This window comes from Leptinotarsa decemlineata, unplaced genomic scaffold (genome assembly GCF_025532065.1).
Source record: "Leptinotarsa decemlineata unplaced genomic scaffold, Ldec_3_MD MMD2_tig00000251_RagTag_RagTag, whole genome shotgun sequence".
Taxonomy (NCBI): Eukaryota; Metazoa; Arthropoda; class Insecta; order Coleoptera; family Chrysomelidae; genus Leptinotarsa; species Leptinotarsa decemlineata.
This window is the reverse complement of record NW_027412547.1, coordinates 6,136,109-6,164,019: the sequence shown is the minus strand read 5'-3', so window position 1 is coordinate 6,164,019 and position 27,911 is coordinate 6,136,109. Positions and strand designations below refer to the sequence as shown.

The 27,911-nt window shown below is 33.6% G+C and overlaps 1 protein-coding gene across 3 annotated transcripts in view; it reads right to left on the bottom strand.

Annotated features, from left to right (window-relative positions):
* Positions 1-1,555: 1,555 nt before the first annotated feature.
* axed (BTB/POZ domain-containing protein axundead) overlaps positions 1,556-27,911 on the bottom strand; it is a 94,265-nt gene continuing 67,909 nt past the window's right edge. For 2 of the 3 annotated variants that reach the window (XM_074173585.1, XM_074173586.1), the window contains exons 2-5: positions 27,599-27,729; positions 21,492-21,796; positions 20,966-21,185; positions 1,556-5,741 (exon numbers count right to left, since the gene is read on the bottom strand). In XM_074173585.1, coding sequence (XP_074029686.1) covers positions 5,447-5,741; positions 20,966-21,185; positions 21,492-21,796; positions 27,599-27,714 — 936 coding nt within the window. In that variant the 5' untranslated portion in view covers positions 27,715-27,729 and the 3' untranslated portion in view covers positions 1,556-5,446. Of the gene's footprint in view, positions 5,742-16,917; positions 17,659-20,965; positions 21,186-21,491; positions 21,797-27,598; positions 27,730-27,911 lie in introns of those variants that run through there. The other variant, XM_074173587.1, reaches the window with a different exon arrangement.

Sequence of the window (27,911 nt, the reverse complement as noted above, 5' to 3'; positions counted from 1 at the left end):
GTTTATCTGTTTTATACCAACCCCTTTTATTTTGTAGAAAGTTTGAGATGGCTATGTTGAAGGGAACATATGAATGAACGACTATGGAAAATCTGCAGTTTTTACCGATAAAAACATTTGATTTATGACAAATATTGCTTAGATGCGTACAATTACCCTTCTCTCCCCTACTACAAGTTCATCTCAACCACGGCCTAATAGAGCGGATTTTGTTCTCTCTGATCGCGACTCGCCGTAGATGTCAACTTTTTTTTTCACATTATTAGAATATTTTAAATTTAAAGTGATTGATTTTTCAAGAGGGTTAGTTTTTGGCATAGAAGTTACTGGAAGAAAACTGAAAGAAAAAGACAACTAGAAACAACTACTTTAATTTAATTTGAAAGGGTTATATTTTTAGCAGTTACTAATTTTTGGGAAAGAGTTTTGGCTTTCTACTACTCCATCTTGATACAGAAAAATGTGGGAAAGTTACTCCTTTCCATGATCTACACATTTATGTATTCAGTTACTTATTTTCAAATTGATTACTTCCTTCCTTTCTTTGGAAGTTTCCCACATTTTTTTGTATCAAGATATAGTAGTAGAAAGCCAAAAACTTTTATATTAAAATCACTTTTTTCTTTCAGATATCATTCATAGAAACGCTATATGAAATAATATATGGAAGAGTTACGATATAAAATTTCACCACATGAAACACTTTCATCCGCAATGACGTACTTCGAAGTTTCGGAATGAAACGCCTATCTTAGTTGCTCATGAGCACCTATTTGGATAACATTACAAGGCGATGCACTCATTTCATCCATAACAATGGAGCTGCAAAGAAAATAAGTAAGGTGTCTTATTCCAGAACTGCAAGTTACATTGAGGATGGTAGTGTTGAATGTGGCTGAAATTTTATGTCGTAACTTTTCCAAATATTGATGGATGGAGCCATTGTTACTATGTGATTAACATTAGTCAAAAATGAGGAAAAAATGTATCTAATAACGTTATTTTCATTACCAACTGAATAAAGTTGGAAGATAATGAATATATGGGAAAGAAAGGTTTTGGCTTTCTACTACTCCATCTTGATACAAAAAAAGGATGAGGGAATCTTGCAAAGAAAGGAAGGAAGTAATCAATTTGAAAATAAGTAACTTTATACTTGGATGTGTAGATCATGCAGTAACTTTCAGACACAAACTGGAAGAAAATCCTGTATCTTCTGTATAATTCAGTGTTCATATAGAAGTATTTGTTGCGAAAGATTTTTTTTCTTTCGTGTAATTCAATGTTTATATGAAAGTAGCTGTTTCAGGAGGATTTTCTTTCAGTTTGTGTCTGAAAGTTACTTCTTTGCATGATCTACACTTCCTTCCTTTCTTTGTAAGATTCCCTCATCTCTTTTTTTTGTATCAAGATGGAGTAGTAGAAAGCCAAAAACTTTCTTTCCCAAAAATTAATCACTTCTAAAAATATAACTCCTTCAATTCAAATAATGAATATAGTATATAAAAATTCCTATGAAAATGAAAAAAAAAAATAAAAAAATGAAAACCATTACTTCAGTTAGAAATATTTAATTCGATCAGTTGATATACAGTCAGTATACAGAAATTCAAATATATTATGAGAGCCTTCATAATTTAATATGGCATACAGTTTTCAAAAAGTACATAAAATTCAAGACTAACTGGCCTCAACCGTCCGTCTTGATGAAAACAAGACTCACTTCTTTCTCATATGCTAATTTTTCAATCCCTGATAATTACCTTAAAATTGTTTTACAATTTTCAACAACAATAAAAGTCCAACAACCTTCAACATTCTAGGTCCAGCCTACATTACTTATCTGGCGTTAAACGCTCTCTAAAATAAAATCTGTAAAAAATTGAACAATACCTAAAACTACAACACATCACAGATCACAACATAAATACATACCTGTACCCGCTGTACAAGCAAATTTATTTTTGGTTACAGCTATGGTCCCCACATGAAACAATTTGTATAGCAGCAAAACCTCAATAATGTAGAAAAATAACATTAGGCTGATATTAATGTTTTCTTTTTATGTCAAGATAAAAACTATCGAAACACTGGAGAAACCAACTCACAGAAAATTTTTGAAATTTTGAAATGGGGAGCATTTTCAATGAAATTCCAGGAGATAACATAGCTGAAACGGGGTTTAAAAGCATAAATACATCGTTTCTCAAACATAAACATTAAAATAAATAAAAGTTTAATATAAACATACCTCATACAAAAAACAACTTCGCAGTTGAAATAAACTATTTCAATCAGTTATTCAAAAGAATCAAACAAGTCATACAAACTATAAAATCTTTCCTTACTAGACTCTATCTTGGTCTTTCGCGTAAAGCTAATTACACATATATTTCTATAACTTTCGAAGTTATGTAATGCTTTCATCCACTTATTTTTTAACAACTGATTACATCACGTATAGATTCGATATAACTATTCAAAACAAATTTTTGGCGCGCCTACGAAAATTTTGTTCGCATAAAATTGGAATGACCAAATTTATTCCAGATACTTCACAAAACCACCCTCTTCTTAATCTTTCAACGAATGAATTTACAAAGTAGAACCTCGATGCTAACAAAACAAATTTCAAAAATCACTCAGTGGTTTATAAAAATATTTTTTTCTTGTTTAGACTCGTCCAGAGTATATTCATAAGCTCCTTGAACACACATTTTCATCAGCTTGGGATATTTAGAGAACAGTCAAAATCACATTTATAATTGGCTATAAAAATATGGTTCAAAATTTCGCTCAAGGATGCAAAAAGTTGCTGATTTTGAGCAGATGATTCAAGAAATTGAGTAGAAGTAATAAATATTATGTTCCTCAATAGAGGTGTATGGGACTGCTAAGTTATCTATCTGATCTTTCTACTACGGGATAACTATTGCCCACATTCAAGATTACTTGAGAGAAAAACTGATTAACTATGGAGTACAGATTATAAAATTCATCGCATCATCAAAATATGTCGAAGCATGAAAGATTAACTAGTAATTATTGTATTCAAATATTACTGTCAGCCTAAATTGAAATAACATACTGTTACACTCAATCATCAGTAATATTTTCTATACAAAGTTTAATTTTGAAATATCCAATTAATTTCAAAGGTGTATGTCAGTCTACATTTACTTTCATGTCTCAACATTGTATGATTGTTCAAAACTCCAAGGGACAACATTTTCCTGCATTGTATGGCAATAACTTGCTGAAATAGTATATCAACTTCATGAACTCACGAAACATATTATATTTATTTATGAAAAATATTACGTGGGGTGATACGTAGAACTCAACGTTTTCGGTAATCGAATTAATTTTCAGTTTGTTATATACTGTGTCTTCCTCAAACTTATTTATTAAAGGGTTTTCGACAAAAAGTTATTCCTGATAAAAGGTTGTGCATCCCCTAAAACTGAATATGCACCAACAAAATACAGTAAAACACACGTAATATACGAGGAGCCTTCAAATATTTGCTTTTGAGACAGGGGTAGGGTACCCTTATTTTGAAAATTCTCGAGAAATGTTATTTATAAAAGTTGTCCAGCATTGAAAAAAACATCATGATTTGAAGTCAAACGGGAAAAAAAATTGTTAAAACGATAAATAGACAGCATCCTGTATATCACGGTTTATTTTGAAAGCCTGTAATATTACAAATTACACAACTATGGTGTTGACCACGGTAAATTTTTTTGAAGAGTAGAATGAATTTCGAAGTTTTTGGTGCAAAATTATTTTTATTTTTTGTTAACACCGAAAATTACTCAAAATTATAAAGTATTGTAACAAAAACCTAATACTCAATAATATCAAATCACAAAACATCAAAATAAAATAGGTATTTAAAAACAAACTAATTAATTTTCTGGAGATTTTCTTGTCCAAAATAAGTATTTTAAGTTTGCTTTCATACCAAACCTATGTTTGACATAAAGTACGTGACATATTTGCTAAATATTCATTACGTAGTTATTGTTGATATTATTTAATATGAAGTTCGTGTTACACAGTATTGTGTATAATTTTGAGTAATTTTCGATGTTAACAAAGAATAAAAATAACTTTGCACCAAAAACTTTGAAAATTATTTTACTTTCCAGAAAAATAACCATGGTTAACACCGTAGTTGTGTGATTTGTAATATGACAGGCTTTCAAAATGTACCATCGTATACAGGATGCTGTCTACTTATCGTTTTAGTCCCCTTTTGAAAAAATAGATAAAAAAAATAAACTCCACTTAGATGGCCGTGACTTCAAATTTAGATGTATTTTTTATTGTTGGAAAACTTTTTCAAATGACATTTCCCGAGATTTTTTAAAATAAGAGTTCCTCAGTTTTGTCTCAAAATCAAATATTTGAAGGCTTACATTATGTTTTACTGTATTTTGTTGGTGCATGTTTAGTTTTAGGAAATGCACAAACTTTTATCAAGAATAACTTTTTGTCGAGAAACCCCTAATAAGTAAGTTTCTCATATGGTGCTTTCTTTGGGGATGACACTGTACCTTACCTTTTAAGGTGGGACTCTTAATACATTATGAGACGTATTATTTTAATCTCTTCGGGATATACCAGGTGACCTAGTTCATATGTCCTATCTCAGTAATTTGGCATGTGAGTATTGAATATTTCATTTCCTAATGGCACAGAATAGTTTCACAGTAAGAAAAGGATACAATTCAATATTCAGTTTTCAAAAAGAATTGTTGCTAATGAAAAATCCATTTGAATATATGGAGAACTTACTTTTCAAAGAATTTACTTAAAATATTCTATTTAATGATAATTTTTAATATTATCGTTTTGTCAAAAAACTTTCACGCTATATTTGAACGGAAACCATAAATACAATCTTTATATAAGGTATACAGTAACATTTATTCGAATCAGGAATTCTATTTAAAATTCACAATGATGAACTGAGTATATTTTATTGACAATGAAACAGCTGAATTTCGGTTTCTGCTAGCTGAATTTTTTCAATTTTGTGAAAGGTACGAATTCCCCATTTTTGTTTGAATCATATCCAACTGTTTCAATGATACATTTCTGCATTTTGAAATACTTAGCAAAAAAATGTATTCATTATCTTAAACTCTTCAAGGAAGTAAATATGTTCAAGCCTAGGAAATTCCTTCAGAATCCCGTATAGTATCGGGCTGTCCAGAATTCAAAATATATAATTCATGGTAACATTCATCAAGTTTGTAAAAACATTGCTTCATCCATTTCAAAGTTATGAAAGGGTTTCTATGAACTAGGGCACGTGGTATTCTAGACTGTGAAGCGACTATGATAGTCCTCAAAGTTCGGAAACGTAAAAAAATCACAATGAGGATAATCCTGTTGTCACTTGGTTTTTGCGATCTCGATAGTAAAATACATCAATTCAGTCAAAAATTGCAGTCCAACAAGTGAGGAAGTTGATTATAAATTTATCGCAAGAAGAGTTTGTGCTGCAAGTGCTACTTCCTGAATGATATGTCCAGGGCTTTCCACTGCCGGATCTTCGTGGAACAGATCCTTTATGGGGAAGCTGGGTATCTGCACGATTTTTTCCTTTTTTCTTAATATATTCCAGTATCCTTTCAGTTTCGTTTTCGTCTAAAATTCCACTGCGATCTGGACCTTTAACACCATCTATCGTTCTGCACAGAAATTCCTTTTTAGACATCAAACCGTATCTGAAAAGAAAATAATATTTTTAAATTCATTTGTCGAAAGGTTTTTATACTAGTGAAAAGTCAGTCATTCAGAATAGTTATTTTGAAAGTATATACCTCATAGGTTACTTGCATGATATTTTTAGCTGAAATCAACCCTTCTAAGTTGATTATTGCGAATGCCAAATATACAACACAACAAAGTTTTTGTTTCGGGGTTGAAATTAGATGATTTTAATGTATTTCCACGTGTTAAAACCGAAAGTGACCATAAAAATTATATATTAGCTCTTGTTTTCAAGATATAGTATCATTATATTATATATATATGTATATTGAGTTTTCAACAAATGAAATATTTCATCACCAACAGTTGGTACACATGTTTGTTTACATAACACCCCTCTCATCAGCTGTTCTTAAGTAGTAAACATAACCTATGTGAGTTTGTCAATTGTACGCACGTGGTTGCTATTGAAATTATCGTGTGAAGTTGATTTTTAAAGTAATTTAAGTGCTGATCTGAAATGCCTCGAAAGTGTGTGAATTCTGTCGATAGCTTTTGCTATATATGTGGTGAAATAACATTTAAGGCTCAGAAACGTAAAATGACACCTATCGTTAAGACAGCCTATGAACATTATTTTGGTGTGAAAGTTGGAGACCAAGATAAATCATGGGCTCCTCATATATGTTGTAATTCTTGTTCTGTCATATTGCGAGAGTGGCTGAAAAATAAAAACCGGGCAATGGCTTTTGCAGTACCTTTGGTTTGGCGTGAGCCTACCAATCATACAGACGACTGTTATTTCTGCTTAACTCCTCCCATTAAGCAAGGTTTATCTATGAAGAAAAGAGGAACGGTTAAATACCCTAATCTCCCATCTGCTCTTCGGCCTGTACCACACTCAGACAATTTGCCAGTCCCTTCTCCACCCCAAAACTATGAAATTTTAGAGGAAGGTGATGAAGACTGTTCAGAAGGAGCAACCCATCCTTCTACATCCTATGACCCTGATTTTGAGGTAAGCGATAGGTCTAGTGATCCGCACAGAATTAGTCAAGCAGAGTTGAGTGACCTTATAAGAGATCTTCGCTTGTCTAAGGAAAAGGCTGAGCTGTTAGGGTCAAGACTACAACAGTGGAATCTTCTAAAACATGATGTGAAAATATCTCAGTACAGACAGCGTCAAAAAGATTTGCTTCCTTTTTTTGAGAAAAAAGAAAACCTCGTAGTTTGTTCTGATGTTAATGGTTTGATGGACTGCTTGAATTTGGATCACACTCCATCTGAATGGAGACTGTTTATAGACTCTTCAAAACTAAGCTTAAAAGCTGTACTTCTGCATAATGGAAATCAGCTACCCTCTATTCCTATAGGTCATGCAGTTCACATGAAGGAAACGTATATAAATATGAAAACACTTCTCCAATCAATCAAATATGAACAACACAAGTGGCACATCTGTGGTGATCTGAAAGTCATTGCTATACTCCTAGGAATGCAATTAGGGTTCACCAAGTACTGTTGTTTTTTGTGTCTGTGGGACAGTCGGGATAGAAAATCTCACTATAAAAAAATGAACTGGCCTACACGAGACCTAAACCCTAATGAGAAAAATGTAGTTTACGACCCTCTTGTAGATCCTAAGGATGTTCTCCTTCCCCCATTACATATTAAGTTGGGACTAATGAAAAACTTTGTGAAGGTCATGGACCAGGAAGGACAAGCTTTTAAGTACTTGAGAGCAAAGTTTCCCAGGTTGAGTGATGCTAAAGTCAAGGAAGGCATCTTTATTGGGCCTCAAATCGGTGAAATCGTAAATGATCCTGCTTTTGACATGATTTTAACAGGAAATGAAAAAAGAGCCTGGGAAGCCTTTAAGGGGGTTGTACATGGGTTTTTAGGTAACAAAAGAGATGATAACTTCACAGCATTGGTTAAAGAGCTTCTTCAAGCTTACCACCAACTTGGATGCAACATGTCCTTAAAAATTCATTTTCTTCACTCTCATCTTAATTTCTTCCCACAAAACTGTGGAGCTGTGAGTGACGAACATGGAGAAAGATTCCATCAAGACATTGCCTTAATGGAACAGAGATATCAGGGCCGTTGGAATGAAGCAATGCTTGCAGACTACTGCTGGTCTGTGTGTAGGGATGCTCCAGAAGTGTTTTATAAAAGACAAGCTAAACGACAGCGATCTTACAATGAATCGGATGGACTTAATTGAAATTTGGTGGTACAAACTTCTTTTATTTGTCAAAACACTAAGAATAATGTTTTTTTTTATTAATTTTGTACTTAAAATATTCTAAAAGAAACATAACAATATTGTTTTATGTACTTTCACTTTTCACGTATAGTATAACTACTCTTTAAGATTAAGTACTGTGTATCTCAAAAACCAGAGCTAATAAAAATTTTTCATTGTTATTTTCGTTTTTATCACCCCAAAATTAGTAGAAATTGACTAATTTAGTGTAGGAAACATTCAAAAAATATTTTTTTGTTGTGTTGTGAATTTCCATAGGTATACAATTTTGGTCACCGATGATAGAAATGATAGAAATTCAAATGGAAGAAAAACGCGGCAAAAATCATTTGTGAAGTGAGAAGGGATGAATGCATCCATGACTTCGGTGTGAACATAGGTGAGTATTTTCTGATAATACATATAAATTCGAAGGATCATCAAATCTACAGCTACTGGACTGAGTCATGGCATATCTGCGTAAAGTTCGGGTCGGCGTATGACAAAGACAGTATTAGGAAAAAGGAGTAGAAACTTTTATTCGCATTTTGAATGTTTCCGCCTCGAATAACCTAACAGACTGATAACAGATTTCTACACATCTACTGCACATCTTGAGGGAGGGGCTTCTCACTGGCCATATCTCAGTCCGGCAGCTTTAAGTGGCATGATTTTATGTGGGTTAAATTTTATTTGCAGCTTAGCAACACTAAATCCCATTTGGAATTGTTCATTACGATTCAATTTTGAGTTACCAGCTATTAAATAAAGTTGAAACTGTATTCTGCTATATTGCAAAACCACCACCATAGCTATGCCAAATAAAATGTTATAACAGTGCGACCTGAATATAATGAAAAGATGTTTTGGTTCGATGCAGCACACTATTATTCAAAGAGTAATCTATCGAAAGAGATCAGTTTTTCATTTGTAAGGAATATTTCAATGTACACAGTGGGCCAAATTGAACACCTTTGAAGGAAAACATTTTCAGAGCACTTTTTTACCTGAAATTCAATGGTGTAAAAACTTATTTTTCCAAATGAGATATCAATAGGTATTGATGGAAAACTATTCTTCTTTCAATGAGGCACCCTGTACATTCCTGCATATTTGAATAGAGCTTGAAATTACCTTTCCAGAAAAATAGCACACTTGAGGTTCTGCTAGAGTCATCTTTGAAATACAGAGCTTTTAGGTTTTTTCATGTAGGCGCTTTACAATTGTGGTTATTGTTCAATTTCCAAACACATTCGAATGAAGTATGAGAATGATGAAAAATGGGATATGATAGTCTGTTCTATACAATCCGGGGAAATGCAGGAGCAGTAAGCAATTTGCATCACGAGAAGTATCCAGAGAGAAGACAACATTTTAAAGACATTTTCGCAAGATTGCGACACAACCTTATTGATGGTGGTCAATTTGAAAAAATAGGTCAAAATTATATGAATTAAATAGGAGTTGGAAGAGATAGTTATTTTAGAAGCTGCTGAAAATAACTCCAAAATGTCATTGCGAAATTTGAAAATATCAAAAGGCCTACTAAAAACTAACGTTAAGAGGATTTTGAAAAAACACAAATTCAAGGCATACAGGACCAGAAGACTCAGACCAGGAGATTTTGAACACCTCATGCCTTTTGGCCAGTGGTTCCTGGAAAGTTGTAACCAAGTGCGCGATTTTTTGTTCAATTGTATTTGGACAGACGAAGCTTATCTTTACAAGGTTGTAGCAACTGTTACAATTCTTATACTTGGGCACAATAAAATCCTCATTCTATTGTGGGGCAGAGAAGTTGGATTGTGCGTGTGGGCAGGTGTTTCCAGGGGTAGAATTATCGGCCCGTTTATTTATAATGGCACTTTCACTTCTCAGAGGTACTTAGAAATTTGATGACAAAATATTGAACCCGTTTTTGCTGGATTGCCAGTAATGGAACCTAGAAAAACATATTTCCACAACACTGCAATTGTCACCAATTTTTTGACTGCAGATTTTGGTAATAACTGGATAGCCAACCAAGGACACAACCGGTCTGGTCACCGGACCTAACACCTATGGAATTTCACCTCTGGGGAAGATTGAAAGATATCATGTTCGAATTGTCGATCAATTCTAAATAGGAATTGGCAGTGATGCATCCATCAGGATAACTTCCAAATTCAGAAGTACCTATAGATATGAATTCAAACTTGGATTACATAAAATCATATTTCCCGTATCATAGTTCTGCCAGGCAAAATCACAAAATGATCAAAATTATCAAGATCATAGGATAAAAAGCGTAGAATAGTAAATTCGAAAAATCATGAAAAGTATATAATCATATGATCACTAGCTGCAGTGTGAAAAATAAAAGCGTTTTCTGGCGCCCATTTTTTCAAAACGTATTTGTCTGTGATTCAAATACTTTCTATCTGGCTTTGAAACGATGACGTCACAATAACTATGATTTCAAACAAATTCATGATGACTTAAAACTAGAATGAGGTTGGTTTTGACACAAAACTTGACGTTACATTACGTCAGTTGTCATAATAATTACTTGTTGTTCCATATTTTCTAGGTTAAGTTGAAAAACAGCACAAGCTAAACTTCGCCTTTCATCGATTGTTACACTGTGTTTAATTTGTAATTATTCGATGAATAAAGCCGATTATTATTATTATATTTTGAATAAAAAAAATAATACTGGTACACTGGTGTTGAAAATGCAGATACATTAATAATATTTATGCAAAAAATTGTATGCAAGAATCCGATTTCATTTGAGGTTGAAACAAATTGAGATGTTTGTTTTCATTATTGAATTTGACATCTGACACAAATTGAATCATTCCATTCTGGCGTATCTTAAAAAATTCAACTCTTCATATCATAGATTTCATTGCAATGAAAAAAATTAATCCTATGATTTTCTAAAAATACGTAGGAATTTTTTTCAAAAAATTTATCTCAAAACTTCTGAAACATTCGTTCTCGAAAAACAAAAATAAAAGTGGATCTTAACTTGAACTTTGATCACTCTTTTCATTGTTCAACTTAGTGATCAAATATTACAGAATGCTGGTGAATGCCCCCCTCTAAGGAGTCGGGTAAGAATAATGGAGTTTATGTATGAATATGTCCCCCTGGAAAGGAAAGGTTTTTTATTTCCATTTGAGAAGCCGTAAATTTTGTTGGATTGTTCCCAATTGGCTACGTTGTAAATGCTTCCTATCCATTAAAAAAACAATATAACTAATTCCGGCTGAATGTAACTATGAAAGGGATAGGGTGTTCGAAATCCAGTCAATTTAATGCCAACAAATTACTCATTTAATGAAATGAGGTAGACTGAAGAAGTGGTTGAATGTTGGTACTTCCATTGTCACTACGAAAAAAACAAATTGAAATTCATTGTGAGGGAGAGAGAATATGGTTATTCATTATATTTTGTATTTGTTATTATTGTTCCAGTTCGTATACGGTTTTTAGTTTGTTATAATTTTGATTCACATATTCTTTCAGTTTTGATTTCATTTTACAGTTATTAGGAATGACTGATTTATATGGGGACTAGGTTTAACGATTTTGGACCAAAATATTATATACATTTCTGTGTGTGGTGAGTCTACAGATGGGAACATTTGTTTCCAGCTCAGATTCAGTACGTGTGTTGTAAGTATGACTTATCTGAGAGAAGAGGGTATTTTGCATCTATATTAAGAATTATTAGGTATATAGTTTTCTCACATCAAATAAGCCAGTTTCTTTGTAAAGGTCTTCCGTCGAGTACGTTCTATTTTTCTTGAAAATTGTTGGTATGCTATTTTGCATGACCTCTAGAACGTGTAATAATGTTATACTGAGACCACCTCATATAATGATACAGTACCTCAATAAAGATTCAGCAAGTGAGTTGTAAATCATAAGTAAAAACTTTTTATCATTCAGATTTCTGATTTGATAAGATATTATTGATTAACTTATTGAGTCTCTTGATTGTGTTGTCAATGTGTTCTTCCCATCGCAGGTTGGTCCACATATATACCCAAATACATCAATAATTGAATAGATACTTGATGAAAATCCATATTGAAAAAACTAATCAATACAGTTTATTGTATGATTTTCACTATGAAAGGGTTTTACGAAACCCGCGACACGTATTTCGCTATAAAATAGCTTCCTCAAGCATAAACTGAGAGTTACTTCTGATAAAATGGTTGTATTTCAGAAGTAACTCTCAGTTTATCCTTGAGGAAGCTATTGTATAGTGAAACACGTGTCTCGGTTTTTGTAAAACCCTTTTATAGTGAAAATCATACAATAAACTGTATTGATTAGTTTTTTTTCCAAATACTTCATGTTGTCAACTTCATTATTGGACATGAACACTGCGTTGGGGTTCGGCATAGATATTTATGAACAGTGAGAGTGTTATTGAAGGGTTGGTTTTTTTTTTTGTTGTGGTGAATGCAATGAACTTAGTTTTTCCCATATTCAGACCCAGGAGTCTCACATTCAACCAAGAGAGTACATATTTTAGCCCTATTTCAGCTTTCTCATATACTCCATCCCAGGAATCGCATTCAAATAAAAGTGCTGTATCGTCTTCGAAAGAGTTTGATATTATGAAGTTTGTAAAAATTGTTAATATATATCAAAAATAAAATAGGGTCCAGCATTACTTCCTGGGGCACGCCCTTGTTGACAGGTAGTGGATCGCTGAGTGGATCAGGTACTGTTCATTTTAACTTTTTGATTTCTATCAGATATATAGATTTTGAATAAGTCTAAAGTAATACCTCTAACCAGTACAGTTTCTTAACGGTCCGGAAGAATTTGATGGTTGACAGTATCAAAGGATTTAGTCAAATCCAGAAATACTACCAAACTTTTTTTTGTTATTGAAAGTTTTCCAAACACTGTTAACCAATTGAAAGGTTGCATTTTCGGTTGACATATGTTCTCTGAAACCAAACTGACCTTCAAATAAAATATAATTTTGTTCTAAAAAATCAACTAGTTTATTTTTTGAGCACTTTTCGAAAATATTGGCAAAGTAATTATTAATGGTTATTGGTCTGTAATTTGTTTTATGTCACCTGCTTTGAAAACTGGGGTTGTTATCGATTCTTTGAAAGCGGCTGGTATGTTTTCTTTCATGAAGCATAAATTGATGATATGATAGAAAGGACTCAATAGAACCTGCACGTCATCTTGATTTTAAACAGGTTGGAGCCTGGCTTCCTTACCCTTTGAACTGATGTTTGCCAGAAGGACAAACGGGTCATAACTGATGTTGGGTGTTGATGGTATTGCGGTATGAATGTCCTCAGACATCAGTACCGCCCTTCACGGTGTACCCCTACCTGGCTGGAGTGAGTTGGATGAAAAAGTTGTTCATCTTTCAACGGAAGATATAGGAGGCTCATTCGACAGAGTGTCGGGGCCTTCTATATCGGGAGGGGTCGTTTACAGTATAATCCATAGCTTCCCTGAATAATGGGTTTTCATGAGTTTCTGCACCATCGAAAACTCTCTGATTTCTCCACTGAATAGACTGCCAAATGGAAGGCAGCTGCAAGTCTCTGCGGATGGCTTCATTCCGCACGAACCAAGGAGCATTCACAACCATCCTCATCAATTTGTTTTGCAATACCTCCAGAATGGAGATATTATATTTCGCCGCTTGTCCCCAGACGCCTGAAGCATACATGATGACAGGCTTGTACATCGTATTATAGATGGTAATCTTGTTCTTGAGACTCATTTCAGATTTTCTGTTGATCCGCAGACGTGCTATCCGACCCTCGATCTTTGATTTAACGCTCGTTATGTGCGGGTCCCAAGTGAGCCTACGGTCTATTAAAAGGCCGAGGTACTTTACCCGCGCTTGCCAGTCAATCTCCCTTCCAGAGATTCTCACTTTTCTGGCCGGAGAAGATTTCAGTCTTCCCATGGTTATTGCCTGAGTCTTTTCCGGGTTCACTCGGATCTTCCAATCAAGGTACCAGCGCTCGAGGTCGTCCAATGCACGTTGCATATAGACGACGCCGAGCTCTCGACCCATGGAAGATGAGAGGAGATCCGTGTCATCGGCGTACAGAGATAACTTCACACGCTCGGGCCTCGGAAGGTCACTGGTGTAAAGTGAGTACAACGTCGGAGAGAGCACGGCCCCCTGTGGCCCTCCAGCAAGGATATATCTCTGTTATCAGACAGAGATCCCTCTACTCTGACCTGAAATGTCCTGTCTTTCAGGAGAGACCCATTCCACCGGACGAGGTCCCGAGGCAGGTCGAACGCGTTTAATTTGTGCAGAAGACCTTCGTGCCAAACACGGTCGAAGGCCTTCGAGGTGTCAAGTAGCACAATGTGTTCTTTTTTGTTTTTAGTTGAGCTCTTTGATGGTGTTTTCGACCAGCCTTAGAGCCTGTAACTCAGTGGAGTGATCTCTCCTGAAGCCAAATTGTTCATCAGGCAGAACATTTCGGTCCTCAACTTCTTCGCTGAGTCTTTGGAGAACAACTCTTTCAGCCAGCTTAGCCGCCGAAGAGAGTAGACTGATCGGGGACTCAATAGAAGTAGATGATGTCTTGTTATGAACTGGACCGTTATGCTATCAAGACCTGAAGAGCTGTTGTTTTTCAATGTAGATATTATCTCAATGACTTCATTTTTTTACACTGTGTACTTGCATTGAAGCTACAAAGATGGTCCTAAAAATGAAAATGTCCGTGTATGAGTTCATTTTAAGAGTATTTGGTTTGCTCGATCATTCAGTCATGTCGTGATGCATTCACGATGCAGGAAATATTTACAGCAAAGCAATCAAATCCTGACTCTTTCACCCTCGAATCAGGAATTCGATTTAAATCCCAACGGTATAAAGTAAGCATCGAAAATAATTCTCTTGTGTAGCGCGTTTTGCTGGTAGGTCGAGAATTGCGTCATAGTGATGACGTCAAGCCAAAATCCTAGGGCATACACGCGTGCCTTTCGGATAAGCTTTCAACATTCGGTGAAAATTCCGTTTCTATAGGGATGGTGCTTAGTCTAGTTTGTAACCGTTAAAATTTGAGTTCGCCCCCACAGAAAATTATGATTGAAATGTTCGTTTTCGAAAAAATATCTCAAGAGCTATTGCAGTTATTGAAAATTTGGTTAAAAGATCCTCAAGAAGCATAAAAAAACACATTTCCTTACGAAACTCTTGCACCAATATTTATTGCACCAATTGAGCTATTCGAAAGCGTTTACTCGTCGAGTAAATAGCCACAATTCTAATAACCTTGACCAGATTCATAACTGACTACCTCTAAGCCAATCACAGATGAGCGAATTCATAATTCAATCGCAAGTAGGCTTTGAGAATATCCTAGTTCAAAATTTGTTTTTAAACGTCAAATTTCAGCAATGAACTACCAATGGTGGTACGAAAACCAAAAATGAAACTCAGAAAGTGTAAACAAGTAATAATAATAATAATAATAATATTAATAATATACTTTATTTCAAAAAATGCAGACTAATACAGCTGAAGCAGTAATGAAGACATAGAATGAAAAGGCGTCACAGTGAAAAACATTAAACATTTGTATATATAAAATCTAAAAAAATTAAATAATAAAGTAGATATGAAATATGTTGCAAAAATATTCATAAAAATATATTGAAGACATATAGAGTTGCCTATCAGGTGGGAAAATTACAATTAAAATATTCACCAGTATTATATGGTTCATTTTCTATAATAATTTTTTTAATTTCTTTCTTGAATTTGCTGATGCCATTGATTGATTTTATTCGATCTGGCAGTTTATTGAAAAATTTTATACACATGTAGTGAGGACTACTTTCTGTTATAGAGAGTCTGTGTAATGGATACATGATATTTCTCGTTCTTGTTTCATGCCCGTGTGAAATATTATAGGTCAAAAAGGTATCTTTATTTTTGAAAAAATATATTAAGCATTCATATATATATATATATATATATATATATATATATATATATATATATATATATATATATATATATATATATATATATATATATATATATATGTATATGCCAAAAATTGTCATTATATTATTCTTCCGAAAACACCCTCTACATGATGCTATGTAGGCCATGTTTAACATAACCCGTAAGGTTCTTTTTTGTATTACAAAAATTTTTTGAACATCATGACTACATCCCCAAAACAAAATTCCGTACTTTGCCACCGATTCGAAGCTGGAATGATATATTATTTTCATTGAGTTTGGGTGGAGATATTTGTTGAGAGATCTTATAGCATAAAGCACCCTATTGAGTTTCATACATAGATCTTCTATATGTTCTGACCAGGTCAGAAATTCATTGATATATAAACCAAGAAACTTTGATTTTGATGTTATTTCTCTCTCTTTTGTAGCTATTTTGATTGTCGGTGGACATTCCAACTGCAACTGTCTTGAGCGAAACAATACTGTGTGGGTTTTTGATTCGTTAAGAATTAATTTGTTGCTATCAAACCATTCTTTTGTTTTTTTAAAGAGATTTTCAGTATTTTCTATGATTTTTGGGAAATTTTCACCGCCAATCAATATATTTGTATCATCAGCATAGCTTGTTATGAACTGATCATTTCTGGTATTCATTGAGCATAGGTCATTGGTAAAGATTATAAATAGAATCGGTCCGAGAATGCTACCTTGCGGTATTCCAATATTTGATTGAAGTATCTGTGATTTATAAATCATTCCCTCACTTTTAATGGAAACTCTCTGATTTCGACCATTCAGGTATGAACTAGCCCATTTCAAAGCGTTTCCTCTAATTCCATACTTCTCTAATTTATACATCAGAAGAGATCTGTCCAAACAGTCATATGCTTTAGAAAGATCTAAAAATATTCCTAAAGATAAATATTTTTTTTCAATGAAATTCAATACATGTTGAGTGAATTGGAAGATGGCTGACATTGTAGATCTACCTTGGATGTAACCATGTTGATTCTTACTGAAAATGTTACATTTATTAAAGAAATCTATCAGTTGTTCAGAAAATGCTAATTCAAACAATTTTGAGAAACTAGGAGGTTGACTTATTGGCCTATAATTTTCCATGAGTTCTATATCACCGTTTTTATATATAGGTGTAACTAAAGACACCTTCAGTTGTTCTGGGAATATGCCAAATTTCAAAGAGTTGTTTACGATATACGTGAGTATTTCTTTCATGTTAGGAATATTTTCTTTGACTAATGCTGAAGGTATACCATCATCCCGCTACTTTGTTTATTCTTAATCTTGCCTGATAAATTAATTAAGTCTTCCATAGACAAAGGTTTCAAAAAAATTGACTGGTTGTTTTCATTTATATTACACTGAAAGTATATCTCACTATGAACATTTAATGTGATGGAAAAAAAATCAGGCACAGAAAAAACCCCTTTCAAAACTTCATTCCTCACATATCGAATCGATTCAAGCAATTATATCATCTATGTAATGTAATAAATTCTCTTACATCAGTAATATACCCAGAGTCCATCGATTCTAAGTACGACATTACTAAAAGTAGATTTATCTCTCTATGAACCTCTCTTCTTACTCTACTTTACTATACACTGTGAAAATAAACTCTATGACTAAACAATAGAAGAAGAGTAGTACTAGTTGACGTCTATTTGCGTATCGTCTAACTGAAACATGGTTAAAAATAATCAACAATAAACAATATGGAATTTGGATAGGTGTCAGCATTTTGATTATATAGCTGATACGAGTGTTAAAAGTAAGGTTTTATTTTGTGAGTGAGAATAAAACTTACTTTTAACACAAATATCATACCTGTTTTCATAATAAAATAGATAAATTTAATAATAAAAACACATTTTGACATCTCTTGTCAGTTAACTATTTTTATATTATCGCAATTGCTGTGAAGTGGCTGTAAACAATAATGTTTGCCAACAAACATTATTGTTTACAGCTCACGCGTTTTATTTAAAGTCACATTTAAAGTTCTTGCAAGTATTTAAAGTCTTGCATAATGAAGAACAATAGTGAGGAATTGTGTGTTTATGACGATACTGAAGAGGATGCAAAAAGAGCTTCAATTAAATTGTTACCAAAAAAATCAATTCAGCAGTACGATATCGCATATTCCAATTTTCTTAGCTGGTGTAGACTTAAAAATGTCGATGGAAATTTCAGCAAAACCGTCTTCTTAGCCTATATAGAAGGAAATGAAAATATGGAACCCGTCAACTTTGTGGAGTAAGTTTTCAATGATAAAGTCGAGTGCGCTAATTAAAATTGGTGTTAATACGAACAAATATTTGAAGGTAGTAGCATTTTTAAAGCGAAAAAATGAAAGTTATACGTAAAAAAAACAAAAACTCTCACGTTTCAACAAGTACAGAGGTTTATAAATGAGGTCGTTCTTTTTGCATTGTTGGAAAAAACATTGACTATTTCAATGAATACGTTGCATTACGCCCTGCTGTTATCAATCATCAACGTTTTTTTGAAATACTCAAATTATAAATGCAGTGATAACCCAGCTGGTATAAACACGTTGATGCCCTCCACCATTTCTGAGTTTCAAACCCCCGGGAACCAAAAAGGAATATACAGGTCACTGTTTCAGAAGGTCTTTCGCTTCTTTGCTAGCAGAATCAGAAGCAAATATAATGGATAATAAGAAGCACGGAGGATGGACGTCTACAACAGTAGCTGAGGTTTACATAGCTCAATATATTTCTAATAAAAAGGCTGATGCTGAAAGCAGCCAGCTTCAGCGTTACAGCATCGTCATCTTCACTTCAAGAATTAAATGTTAATGCCCATGAAATTGTCAACTCAGCTTGTTCAAAATATTACAAGGTTCTTCAACATCCCAAGGTATTAATATCAGCAGTTGTTCTAATTGTACTTTTCATATTAATGTTCATAAATAATAATAATGTAATTAATGTATATAATACATCTATTGTACATAATAAAACTTCCTTGAAAATTAAATAATAATTTTGTTTATTGCTATTTGGTCGAAAAAAATTGTGGTAAAAATACTTTCAACACTAGTGTTGAAAATATTTTTAACACGCTACTTTGTGAACATCTTTTAATAATCTTAACAACCATTAAAAATGTCACTTTTTATGTCAGTTGTACAAAAATTTATTTGGAGTACTACTGTAAACTGCTCCCAGTCCCTGATCTATGAAGTTATAAAAAGAAATTTGAATTATCGGTATGTAACATACAATCTACAAATTAAAATTCGCAGAAACGGTTTCTTTGTGTTCAGACTGCCCCATAAACAATATAAAATGAAAATTGGAAGGTTACATCTTGAATATCTTCAAAATTATCCCGTGTGAAATCACAAATTATCTCAATTATAATTGTCTATGCAGAGGAACTCAAACATTGCGAAATGGCACTTGTTTACTAGACTATCTATCAAGAAACCATTACCAAACGAAAGACAAGAACATTACCCAGGACAAAAAATTAATAATTGATTGCTCGAAGCAGCCAAGCGAATTACTTATCTTACGAATAGACTATACGTTCTTTTGGTAGTTGAGATGAGCTTTGTAAAAAAATCATTTATATTTTTCCACAGCTACCTTCGGTTTTGGGAGCACCGTGAAACAGGTGATGTCTATTTGAAACAAATCCAGGGACGATGAAGAAACTGTAAAAAAGATCTTTTTTTGGTACCTTGGGAGCTGTATGACTTGTCCATTTAGTCCAAGTCTCCAGAAAACACTGCAGCCTCTTGGGCTTATTGCGTTTATTCTCCCATCTTCTCATGACACACATTCCATCAGTCTCGTTCCCTATACTAGTTTGTACAGGTTCCGTGATGGATGCTCGTCATACCCTTCTAGAAGTAATTTCTTACTGTGATTCAGTGCCTCACATTCGCATAAGATGTGTAGAGCTGTTTCTTTCCCTTCGTTGCATAATCTGCAGCTGAAGTCTCTGTTGTACAGCCCCATTTTATTCATGTTCCTCTAAGCGGACAATGACCGGTTAGTAACCCTGTGATTATTCTGAGCCGATCCCTACTATATTGAGGTAGTTCTTCGGTTCTTTTCTCGGACGGTTCCCTAATGAAGGTTCTACTGTGTTTGTTGCCAGATACTTTTGTCCAGTACTCTGTGTGCTTCTTATTGGTTCATGTTCTAATCTGGTTTCGTACCAATGATTTTGGTACCCCCAGAGCTGGTTCAGGACCTATACATGAAGTTGATGATCCGTGTCTAGCGCATTCATCAGCTTTATCATTACCTGTGATTCCTGAATGCCCTGGCACCCAGTACAAAGTTAATTTGTTTCTGTTTGCAAGTTCATTCAGTTCCTCATGGCATTCCCAGACCAGTTTTGATGTCACCTTCGGGTTTGTCAGAGCCCCTAGTGCGTTCTTGCTGTCTATTAAAATATTGATCCGCTCATTTCTTTGAGGAGATCATGATGAATAGAGACTTTCAAGTTCTTCTTGTGTCCAAATCAAGTCTATAATTTGCACTATTGTTATTCCCAATTACTAGAATAAGAGGACAATATAATATCAATGACCGAAGTTGATTCGGGTTACGTGATTCACAACGCTGACTCTGTTCCTTTGATCGATGATACAGAGTTACTCATTTGTTACAGGATAGAAAACGAAAGGAAATTCTATGAGTAGGTTCAGTATTCCACTTCATGGTGGAGATCCATTGAAAGTGAGAAATACAAAGTGTAACAAGTTGATATTTGACATTAGTCATAAGTGAACTTTTTCTCAGTTGACATGTTATAACTACATTATTATCACTTATGAAATTTCTTTTTTTTTTCTTTCAATACCTTTTTTTAAACTTGAGCTTGAAAGCGAATTGAACTGATACTTCACTTTCTCATCAGCGTATGAAATTATTGTTTCCTGTTCACATGTACATTTAAAATCATATCAATCGTTCGTATTTTCATTTATATTATTGAACCTACCTCGGAGCGTAGGCAAGATCCCTCAGCACAGCCTTCAAGTTGATTTTTTGAGTCTGAAGTGTCCTTCTTTTGCATTCTTCAATACACCATCGCATTATGGCACTGTAAACCAGAATCTCGCTCGATACTTCCAAAGTATCTCTTGTGGTTATACCAAGCATGTCGTGGTACCCCAAATCCAAAATCTCTTTCTGCTTCAAGACATAATCTGCATTCTTATCTGTCAAACAGAATATGCAGGTGAATATTCCATTGAGTATAAAGAATGAAAATGTAGATTGACCAGTCTTTCAGATTTTTTATTATTACCTGGAAGAAATATTGTATTCGAAATGAAAAAAATCAATTAGAATGGTTCGCTTTTTCTGGTAGAAATGATTGAAAAGGCAAAATTGGCTATAAACAAACTTACATAAAAAAGTAATCTGAAGTAAAATTTCAAAGGTTGAATGGTAAATTTTCTTTGTTTATAACAGAACAGATATTCTTGTATTTTGCGCACTATATATTTCTTGTATGAACTCACCTATTTCCAAGAGACAGTTATTTCTGAGGTTGTCGATGAGATTTTGAACCCAGTCTTGATTTCTTTGGTCTTCGTTCTCCACCATAGGTGGTGCTGATGGTTGTATATCGTATGGATCATGACTTTCGTCTTTGCACTTGCAGAGGTGTTGTAGAATCAAGATAACATTCTTTTTGTTACGGTGGTTGTTGAGAATATCAATGCACTGCTTGGCTAATGGCTCGTTTTGGATTTTAACGGCAGTTGAAAAAAGGTCTAGGGCGATTTTTGGTTCTTTTATGGTTAATGGATCTGCTTTCATAGAACTGCAAAGTAACAAATATCCTCAGTTACGAAAACCCAATTGGGTAGGGAGTTTACATATTTGGAAACACACACATTTTCAGGTGAACATAGAACTGAACAAAGCAAAAATTGGGCATATTTGTGGTTTGAATTAGAAGACCACTTGGATCACTTGGAAAAAGCTTCACACAAAGCCAAATTGTCCCCATGGGCATGTCGAAGGATTTGTGGTGGAACTTGGGGCTCAGGTCCCAAACAAATCCTTAAGATTTATGTAACTACTGTCAGACCAATGATTACTATTGGGCAATTACATGGTGGCCGAAGGCTCTACAGGCGAGAGGCGAAGCTCTCTGGCTCACAGAGACAGGCTTGTCTGGCCATCAGTGATGCCATTAGTACCACATCGTCAGCAGCCATTAAGATCCTTCTAGATTTACCCCCTCTATACATTTTTCTGGAGAGAGAGGCTAGACGGACTGCATTTAGACTTGTGCACATTGCCAATTGCGCAAATCAATTCAATTCAGAGTGCACTGAAAGTCACAGCATTCTGAAACTGACCTCTGACTTTATGCCTCCAACTGTCAACTACTTACTGTCTTATAAAGTACTCTTCCTGAGTAGAGGGGACTGGATCCTCCGGGAGAAGGAAATATTAAGAGCAGATAGTTGTTGGTTCACAGATGGATCAAAAACACCTTCCGGTTCTGGTGCAGGCGTTTTCAGTCGCAGACCTAGGACAGAGATATCAACCTGCCAGGAACCGATGTGACCGTATTTCAAGCGCAAATGTACGCTACTGAATTGTTTGCCGGGATATTGGAAGAATCCAACCTCAAACACAAGTCAATAAAAATATTCTTGGACAGTCAAGAAGCGTTGGAAGATATTGGTTCCTACCGAGCAAGTCTGAATTTGTAGCCAATTGCCGAAAAGGACTCTCCTCAATATGAAGACTTAACAGATTGTCTCTGGTCTAGATTTCTGGCCACACTGGCCTGGAAGGCAATGAAGCTGCTGACTGCCTTGCAAAGGAGGGTGCTGCAAGCAGCTTTGTCGGACCAGAACCTGTCATTGGTATCGCATTAGGCTTTGCCAAACAAAGATTGAACACCTGGATGGCAAGAAGATTTATGGACTTCAAAATGATGAACTTATTTGCTGGATGAGACATTGCCTAAGGCAGGTGAGAAAGAAAAATGGAAAATTAACTCTTCATGGTGATCTCCTACCACGTAGTAACGGCTACATCCATATCAGATGAATATACTGTTGAAAAGTCATCACCGGAAGACGAGTGTGGATACTAACAATAATAATAATAATAATAATCTTTATTTTCTTTTTGACAAACTTAAGTTTGTATAGAATTAGTCAAATATTAGATCTAAATTACATAACTAAACAGGCAATACAAAATTTACAGTTGCACAATAAAAAAGAATTAAAGTCACCTATTTGTTTTTAAGTAATCGTCCACTGAATAAAAACAATGGGATAATAAAAAGTCCTTCAATAATTTCTTAAAACCATTTATAGTTGAGCACGTTTTTATGTTCGCTGGGAGTTTATTGAAAAATCTTTGTCCCAATACGAGAGGAGACTTAAACTGAATATTATTCTTAGAAAATGGTACATGAAGATCATTTCGATTTCTAGTATTGAAACCATGAACCTGATTATTTGTTCTGAATGCATTCAAATTACAATAAACATAAGAACATACTTCAAAAATATACAAACATGGTAGCGATAAAATATTGAATTTTTTAAAATAGTATGCGCAACTAGTTCTACGGGATACACCAGCAATACATCGAATCAACCGTTTTTGAGAAACGAATACATTATTAAAATGTGTGGAAGATCCCCAAAAGCTTAATCCATATCTAAGGCGCGATTCGGCATGTGCGTGATACAATATAATTAATTGTTTTTCCGTTAAAACTGATCTCAGATTCCGTAGCAGATAGTTTACCGAATTCATTTTTGAAATAACCATATGGAATCGAAACGTCGAGAAGTAACTTGTTGCTTGTATTTTATTTTATCGTAATTTCATTTCGGAGTTATTTGTTGCTTAATATAATTGTTATTTCCAGGTATTCATTTTGATTTTATTGATTCTTTCAGAAATTTCATCATCATTTTATATCATATTAGACAATGGAAGTCCAAACTAATGAAATACTACACCGTCATTTTTGCTTATACCTAATGTATTGTCAAATGAGCATATCATTATGTAAATTTTTTAAATTAACAATAATAATTGTAAATAAACATATTTATTCGTATTAACAAGTATTTTTCATTGAGTACCCAAACGCACGTCCCAGTAGCTATGAAACGACCCTAACGCACATAAAATATTCTTTTGCGACCCGTTTATGATACAAAATAGGATGGACCCGGTAAAGCGTTATAAACCTTTTTATATTGGCAGTGGCAAATCATAACGAAATCACACAACTTTTAGCACCCTGTTAGCGTTTTGCATTTATAATTAGCATTCATTACTTTCTACTATCACGAACCAAAGTACCTACAAGTATTAAAAACGATAGAGCTAATGTTTTGGATTAACTTTATCAGATTGAAGTTTTTCAAGTTTTGACCGGTAGTTTGTAAATAAGATAAAGGATTTCAACGTAGCTGTAAATTGACCGTTGATTAACTGCCTTATCTTAATAATGCATCATATTGCTTGCTGTACAACTGTAGTTTTGCATCAAAAATAAACAAAATTTCCACATTTCCGGTTATACAATTATACTGTATTGTGAGCATGTGCATGGGAAGGACAAGATACTAGACAAGATCATTTGATTGCATGGAGTTGGCGGTAAACCAATTTTTCGCATTGCAAATCGATTCATTAGCCATTTTTAAAAGAATAGGTATTTTTGAGGAGGTGTTGATAAAAGTATCGTCAGGCAAAGATAATAGTGGAAGTATTAATAGTAGTATGCTGACAGCTGTCATCATTTATATATATATATATATATATATATATATATATATATATATATATATATATATATATATATATATATATACAGTGTGACCCATTTTTAATGGAAACACCCCCCTAAAATTTGAAGTTGTAAATCGATTTTAATAATTTTTTTTGTCAAGTACTAAAAGGTCTACCTTGGGTCACAATTTGAAATGTTTATTGAAGTTTCAGGGCATACTACGATATTTTTTCTTAGTCGAAAATCGGGATTTTTTATTAGCGATTTTTTTATTGAAAAAATCACTACGCCACTGGCTTCAAAGTGCCTCTAAATAGGTGTGACTAAAATTTCATGAAAAAATATTCATTATTAACAAAGTTATGACAACTCAAAAATTCGAAAACTCACACAGCTAACAGTCAAAATATATAATTTTTTTCATGGTTTCAACAATAAAGTGCCACCAGATATGAAAAAAATAACGTAAATATTTTTAATGAAAATATCGGAATTATATTCACACAATTCAACTAACAATGAAGCAAAAAATTTTAATGAACGTAACTAATAACTAATTATTGAAATGTTTCGATTCAGTGCAACAATTAATTCTAACTCATATTCCAGTAGCCTCTACTAATCCACCACGTATTTCGATGTGTCGTAGCGCTTACGAATGTTTCTGATCACGTTCTTTAGTTCTTGAGGGCTAATATCTGCATATACCTGTCGAATTCTTGCACAAAGTTCATTTCTATCTCTTGAGCGGGTTTTGTAAACCTTTTGTGTGAGAAGTCCCCAGAGAAAAAAGTCCAAAACTGTGAGGTCTGGAGATCTGGGTGGTCACTCAATAAACGGACTACCACGGCCTATCCATCGGTTTGGAAAATGTTCGTTAAGCCAATGCCTCACAACTCTGGCATAATGAACTGAACACCCATCTATAACTGGACAATTAAATTTGATCGTTCATTGATTGGCAGCTCGTGAATAGCATCCCAAAACTCTGTGTTTAAAAATTCTAGAAACCAATGCGCATTAATGTTTTCCTCAAAAAAGAAAGGATCAATAATTCGTTCGTTCAATATCCCACACCAGACGTTGATTTTTTGGGAAAACTGGCTTTTACAGTTTATTACCCAGTTAGGATTATCCGCTGCCCATTAGCGACAATTCTGTGATGACACTACTCCATTTGTAGTGAAAGTGGCTTCGTCGGTATATAAAATATTTTTTAGGAAATTTCTATTGTTTAAATATTCCCCTTGGGGCCATAAACAATATTCCAGGCGTCTTGCTTTGTCGCCTTCTTGAAGTGTGTGTGAAAATGTTGGCTTGAAAGGTTTAATATTCTTCGCCTTGAGACATCTCCGAATAGTTTCTCGTGTAATATTCAAATCTAAAGTGACATTCCTTATACTGGCATTAGGATTATTTCCGAAATAATCTTAAATGATTTGATCATTCCTGTCATTCCTGTTTCGTATTTGTACATGATTACTTTTTGACATCATTTTTGATATTGCACCAGTTTCATTGAATATTTTATTTATTTTATTTGCCGTACCGCAGCTAATACGAGAACGATATGGATTTCTCTCATTAAATACTCTACAAACCTCTCTAGCACTTCTAACGTCATCTCCCGAAAGGCGTACAATTTCAATTTTCTCTCTTTACGCTCAATCTTGTGGCTATGATACAAAATAATTCGAAAAACTGTAAGGTGAATATTGTTGACAGTAGTACACTTAAATATTCAACGAAAGTCATTTTTTGTGGAGGAAAAAATCAGTTTTTTATCGACCTTTTTTTTTGGGTAATGGTTACCTTCCTAAGGTAATATAATTATATTATAATATAATATATTATATAATAATATAAAGTTCTCCATTATAATTTTTATATTTTTTCAGATTGTGGAAGGTAACCATTACACTTAAATCTTTCACAAGTGTCAAACTGTAATATCATTTCCATGATTCCATTTAAATTGAAATATTAGGTCTTAGTTTTAGTTAATTTGCGTGAAAACTTGAATGTAATTCCGTTATTTTCATTAAAAATATTTCGCTATTTGTTTTTTTTTTCATCTGGCGGCACTTTATTGTTGAAATCATAAAACAATATTCTCATGGCTATATTTGTTGATATAGGGTGTTTTTTGTGACTGTTAGCTGCGAATTTTTGAGTTGTCATAACTTTGTTAATAATGAATATTTTTTCATGAAATTTTGGTCACATCTATTTAGAGACACTATGAATCCAGTAGCGTAGTGATTTTTTCAATAAAAAAATCGCTAATAAAAAATCCCGATTTTTGACTAAGACATTTAAAAAAAATTATTAAAATCTGTTAACAACTTCAAATTTTAGGGGGGTGTTTCCATTAAAAATGGGTCACACTGTATATATATATATATATATATATATATATATATATATATATATATATATATGTATATATATATATATATATATATATATATATATATATATATATATATATATATATATATATATATATGTATATATATATATATATATATATATATGTATGTGTCCACGAATTGTTTCATTTTTCATTTGTATCATACATTCTCAATAACATCTCTATCTATATATAGTATATGGAAGGTAGGAACTAACGGGACTTAGTCAAATACGTTCAAAAAACAAACTTACTCTATTTCTCAAATTGCCAAGCTTTCGTCTCTGAATAGAGACTTCGTCAAGACCAAGTAATCTAAGTTTCACAATATTGGTAATAGTGAAAACGTGTGAAAGATCGTGTAATAACAATGGGGTTGGAAAATATGCAAATGCAAAATCGAAATTGAAATCAGAAAATCAACTTACCTTGTAATGTTGTGGTAAACGTTTTGTATTTGGAGATAAGAATCATCATCTCCACAACTCGAGGCCAATATCGGTTTAGATTCTTCATTTTGTTCACTTTCTACTTTAAGAGTCATCTTGTATTATTCAGTCTGAAACAAAAGAGTAACATTCATGTACAAGTCAGTCTCTGAGTTCAACTGGAAGATAAATTGAACTTTTTTTCTGTTTAAATTTGCATTCATTTATCTAAAGAAAGCGATTGAAGCACTCCCCTGGAAAATTCCACAATATGAATACCGCGATCCAAATAATTTACAAAAATAACACCAGC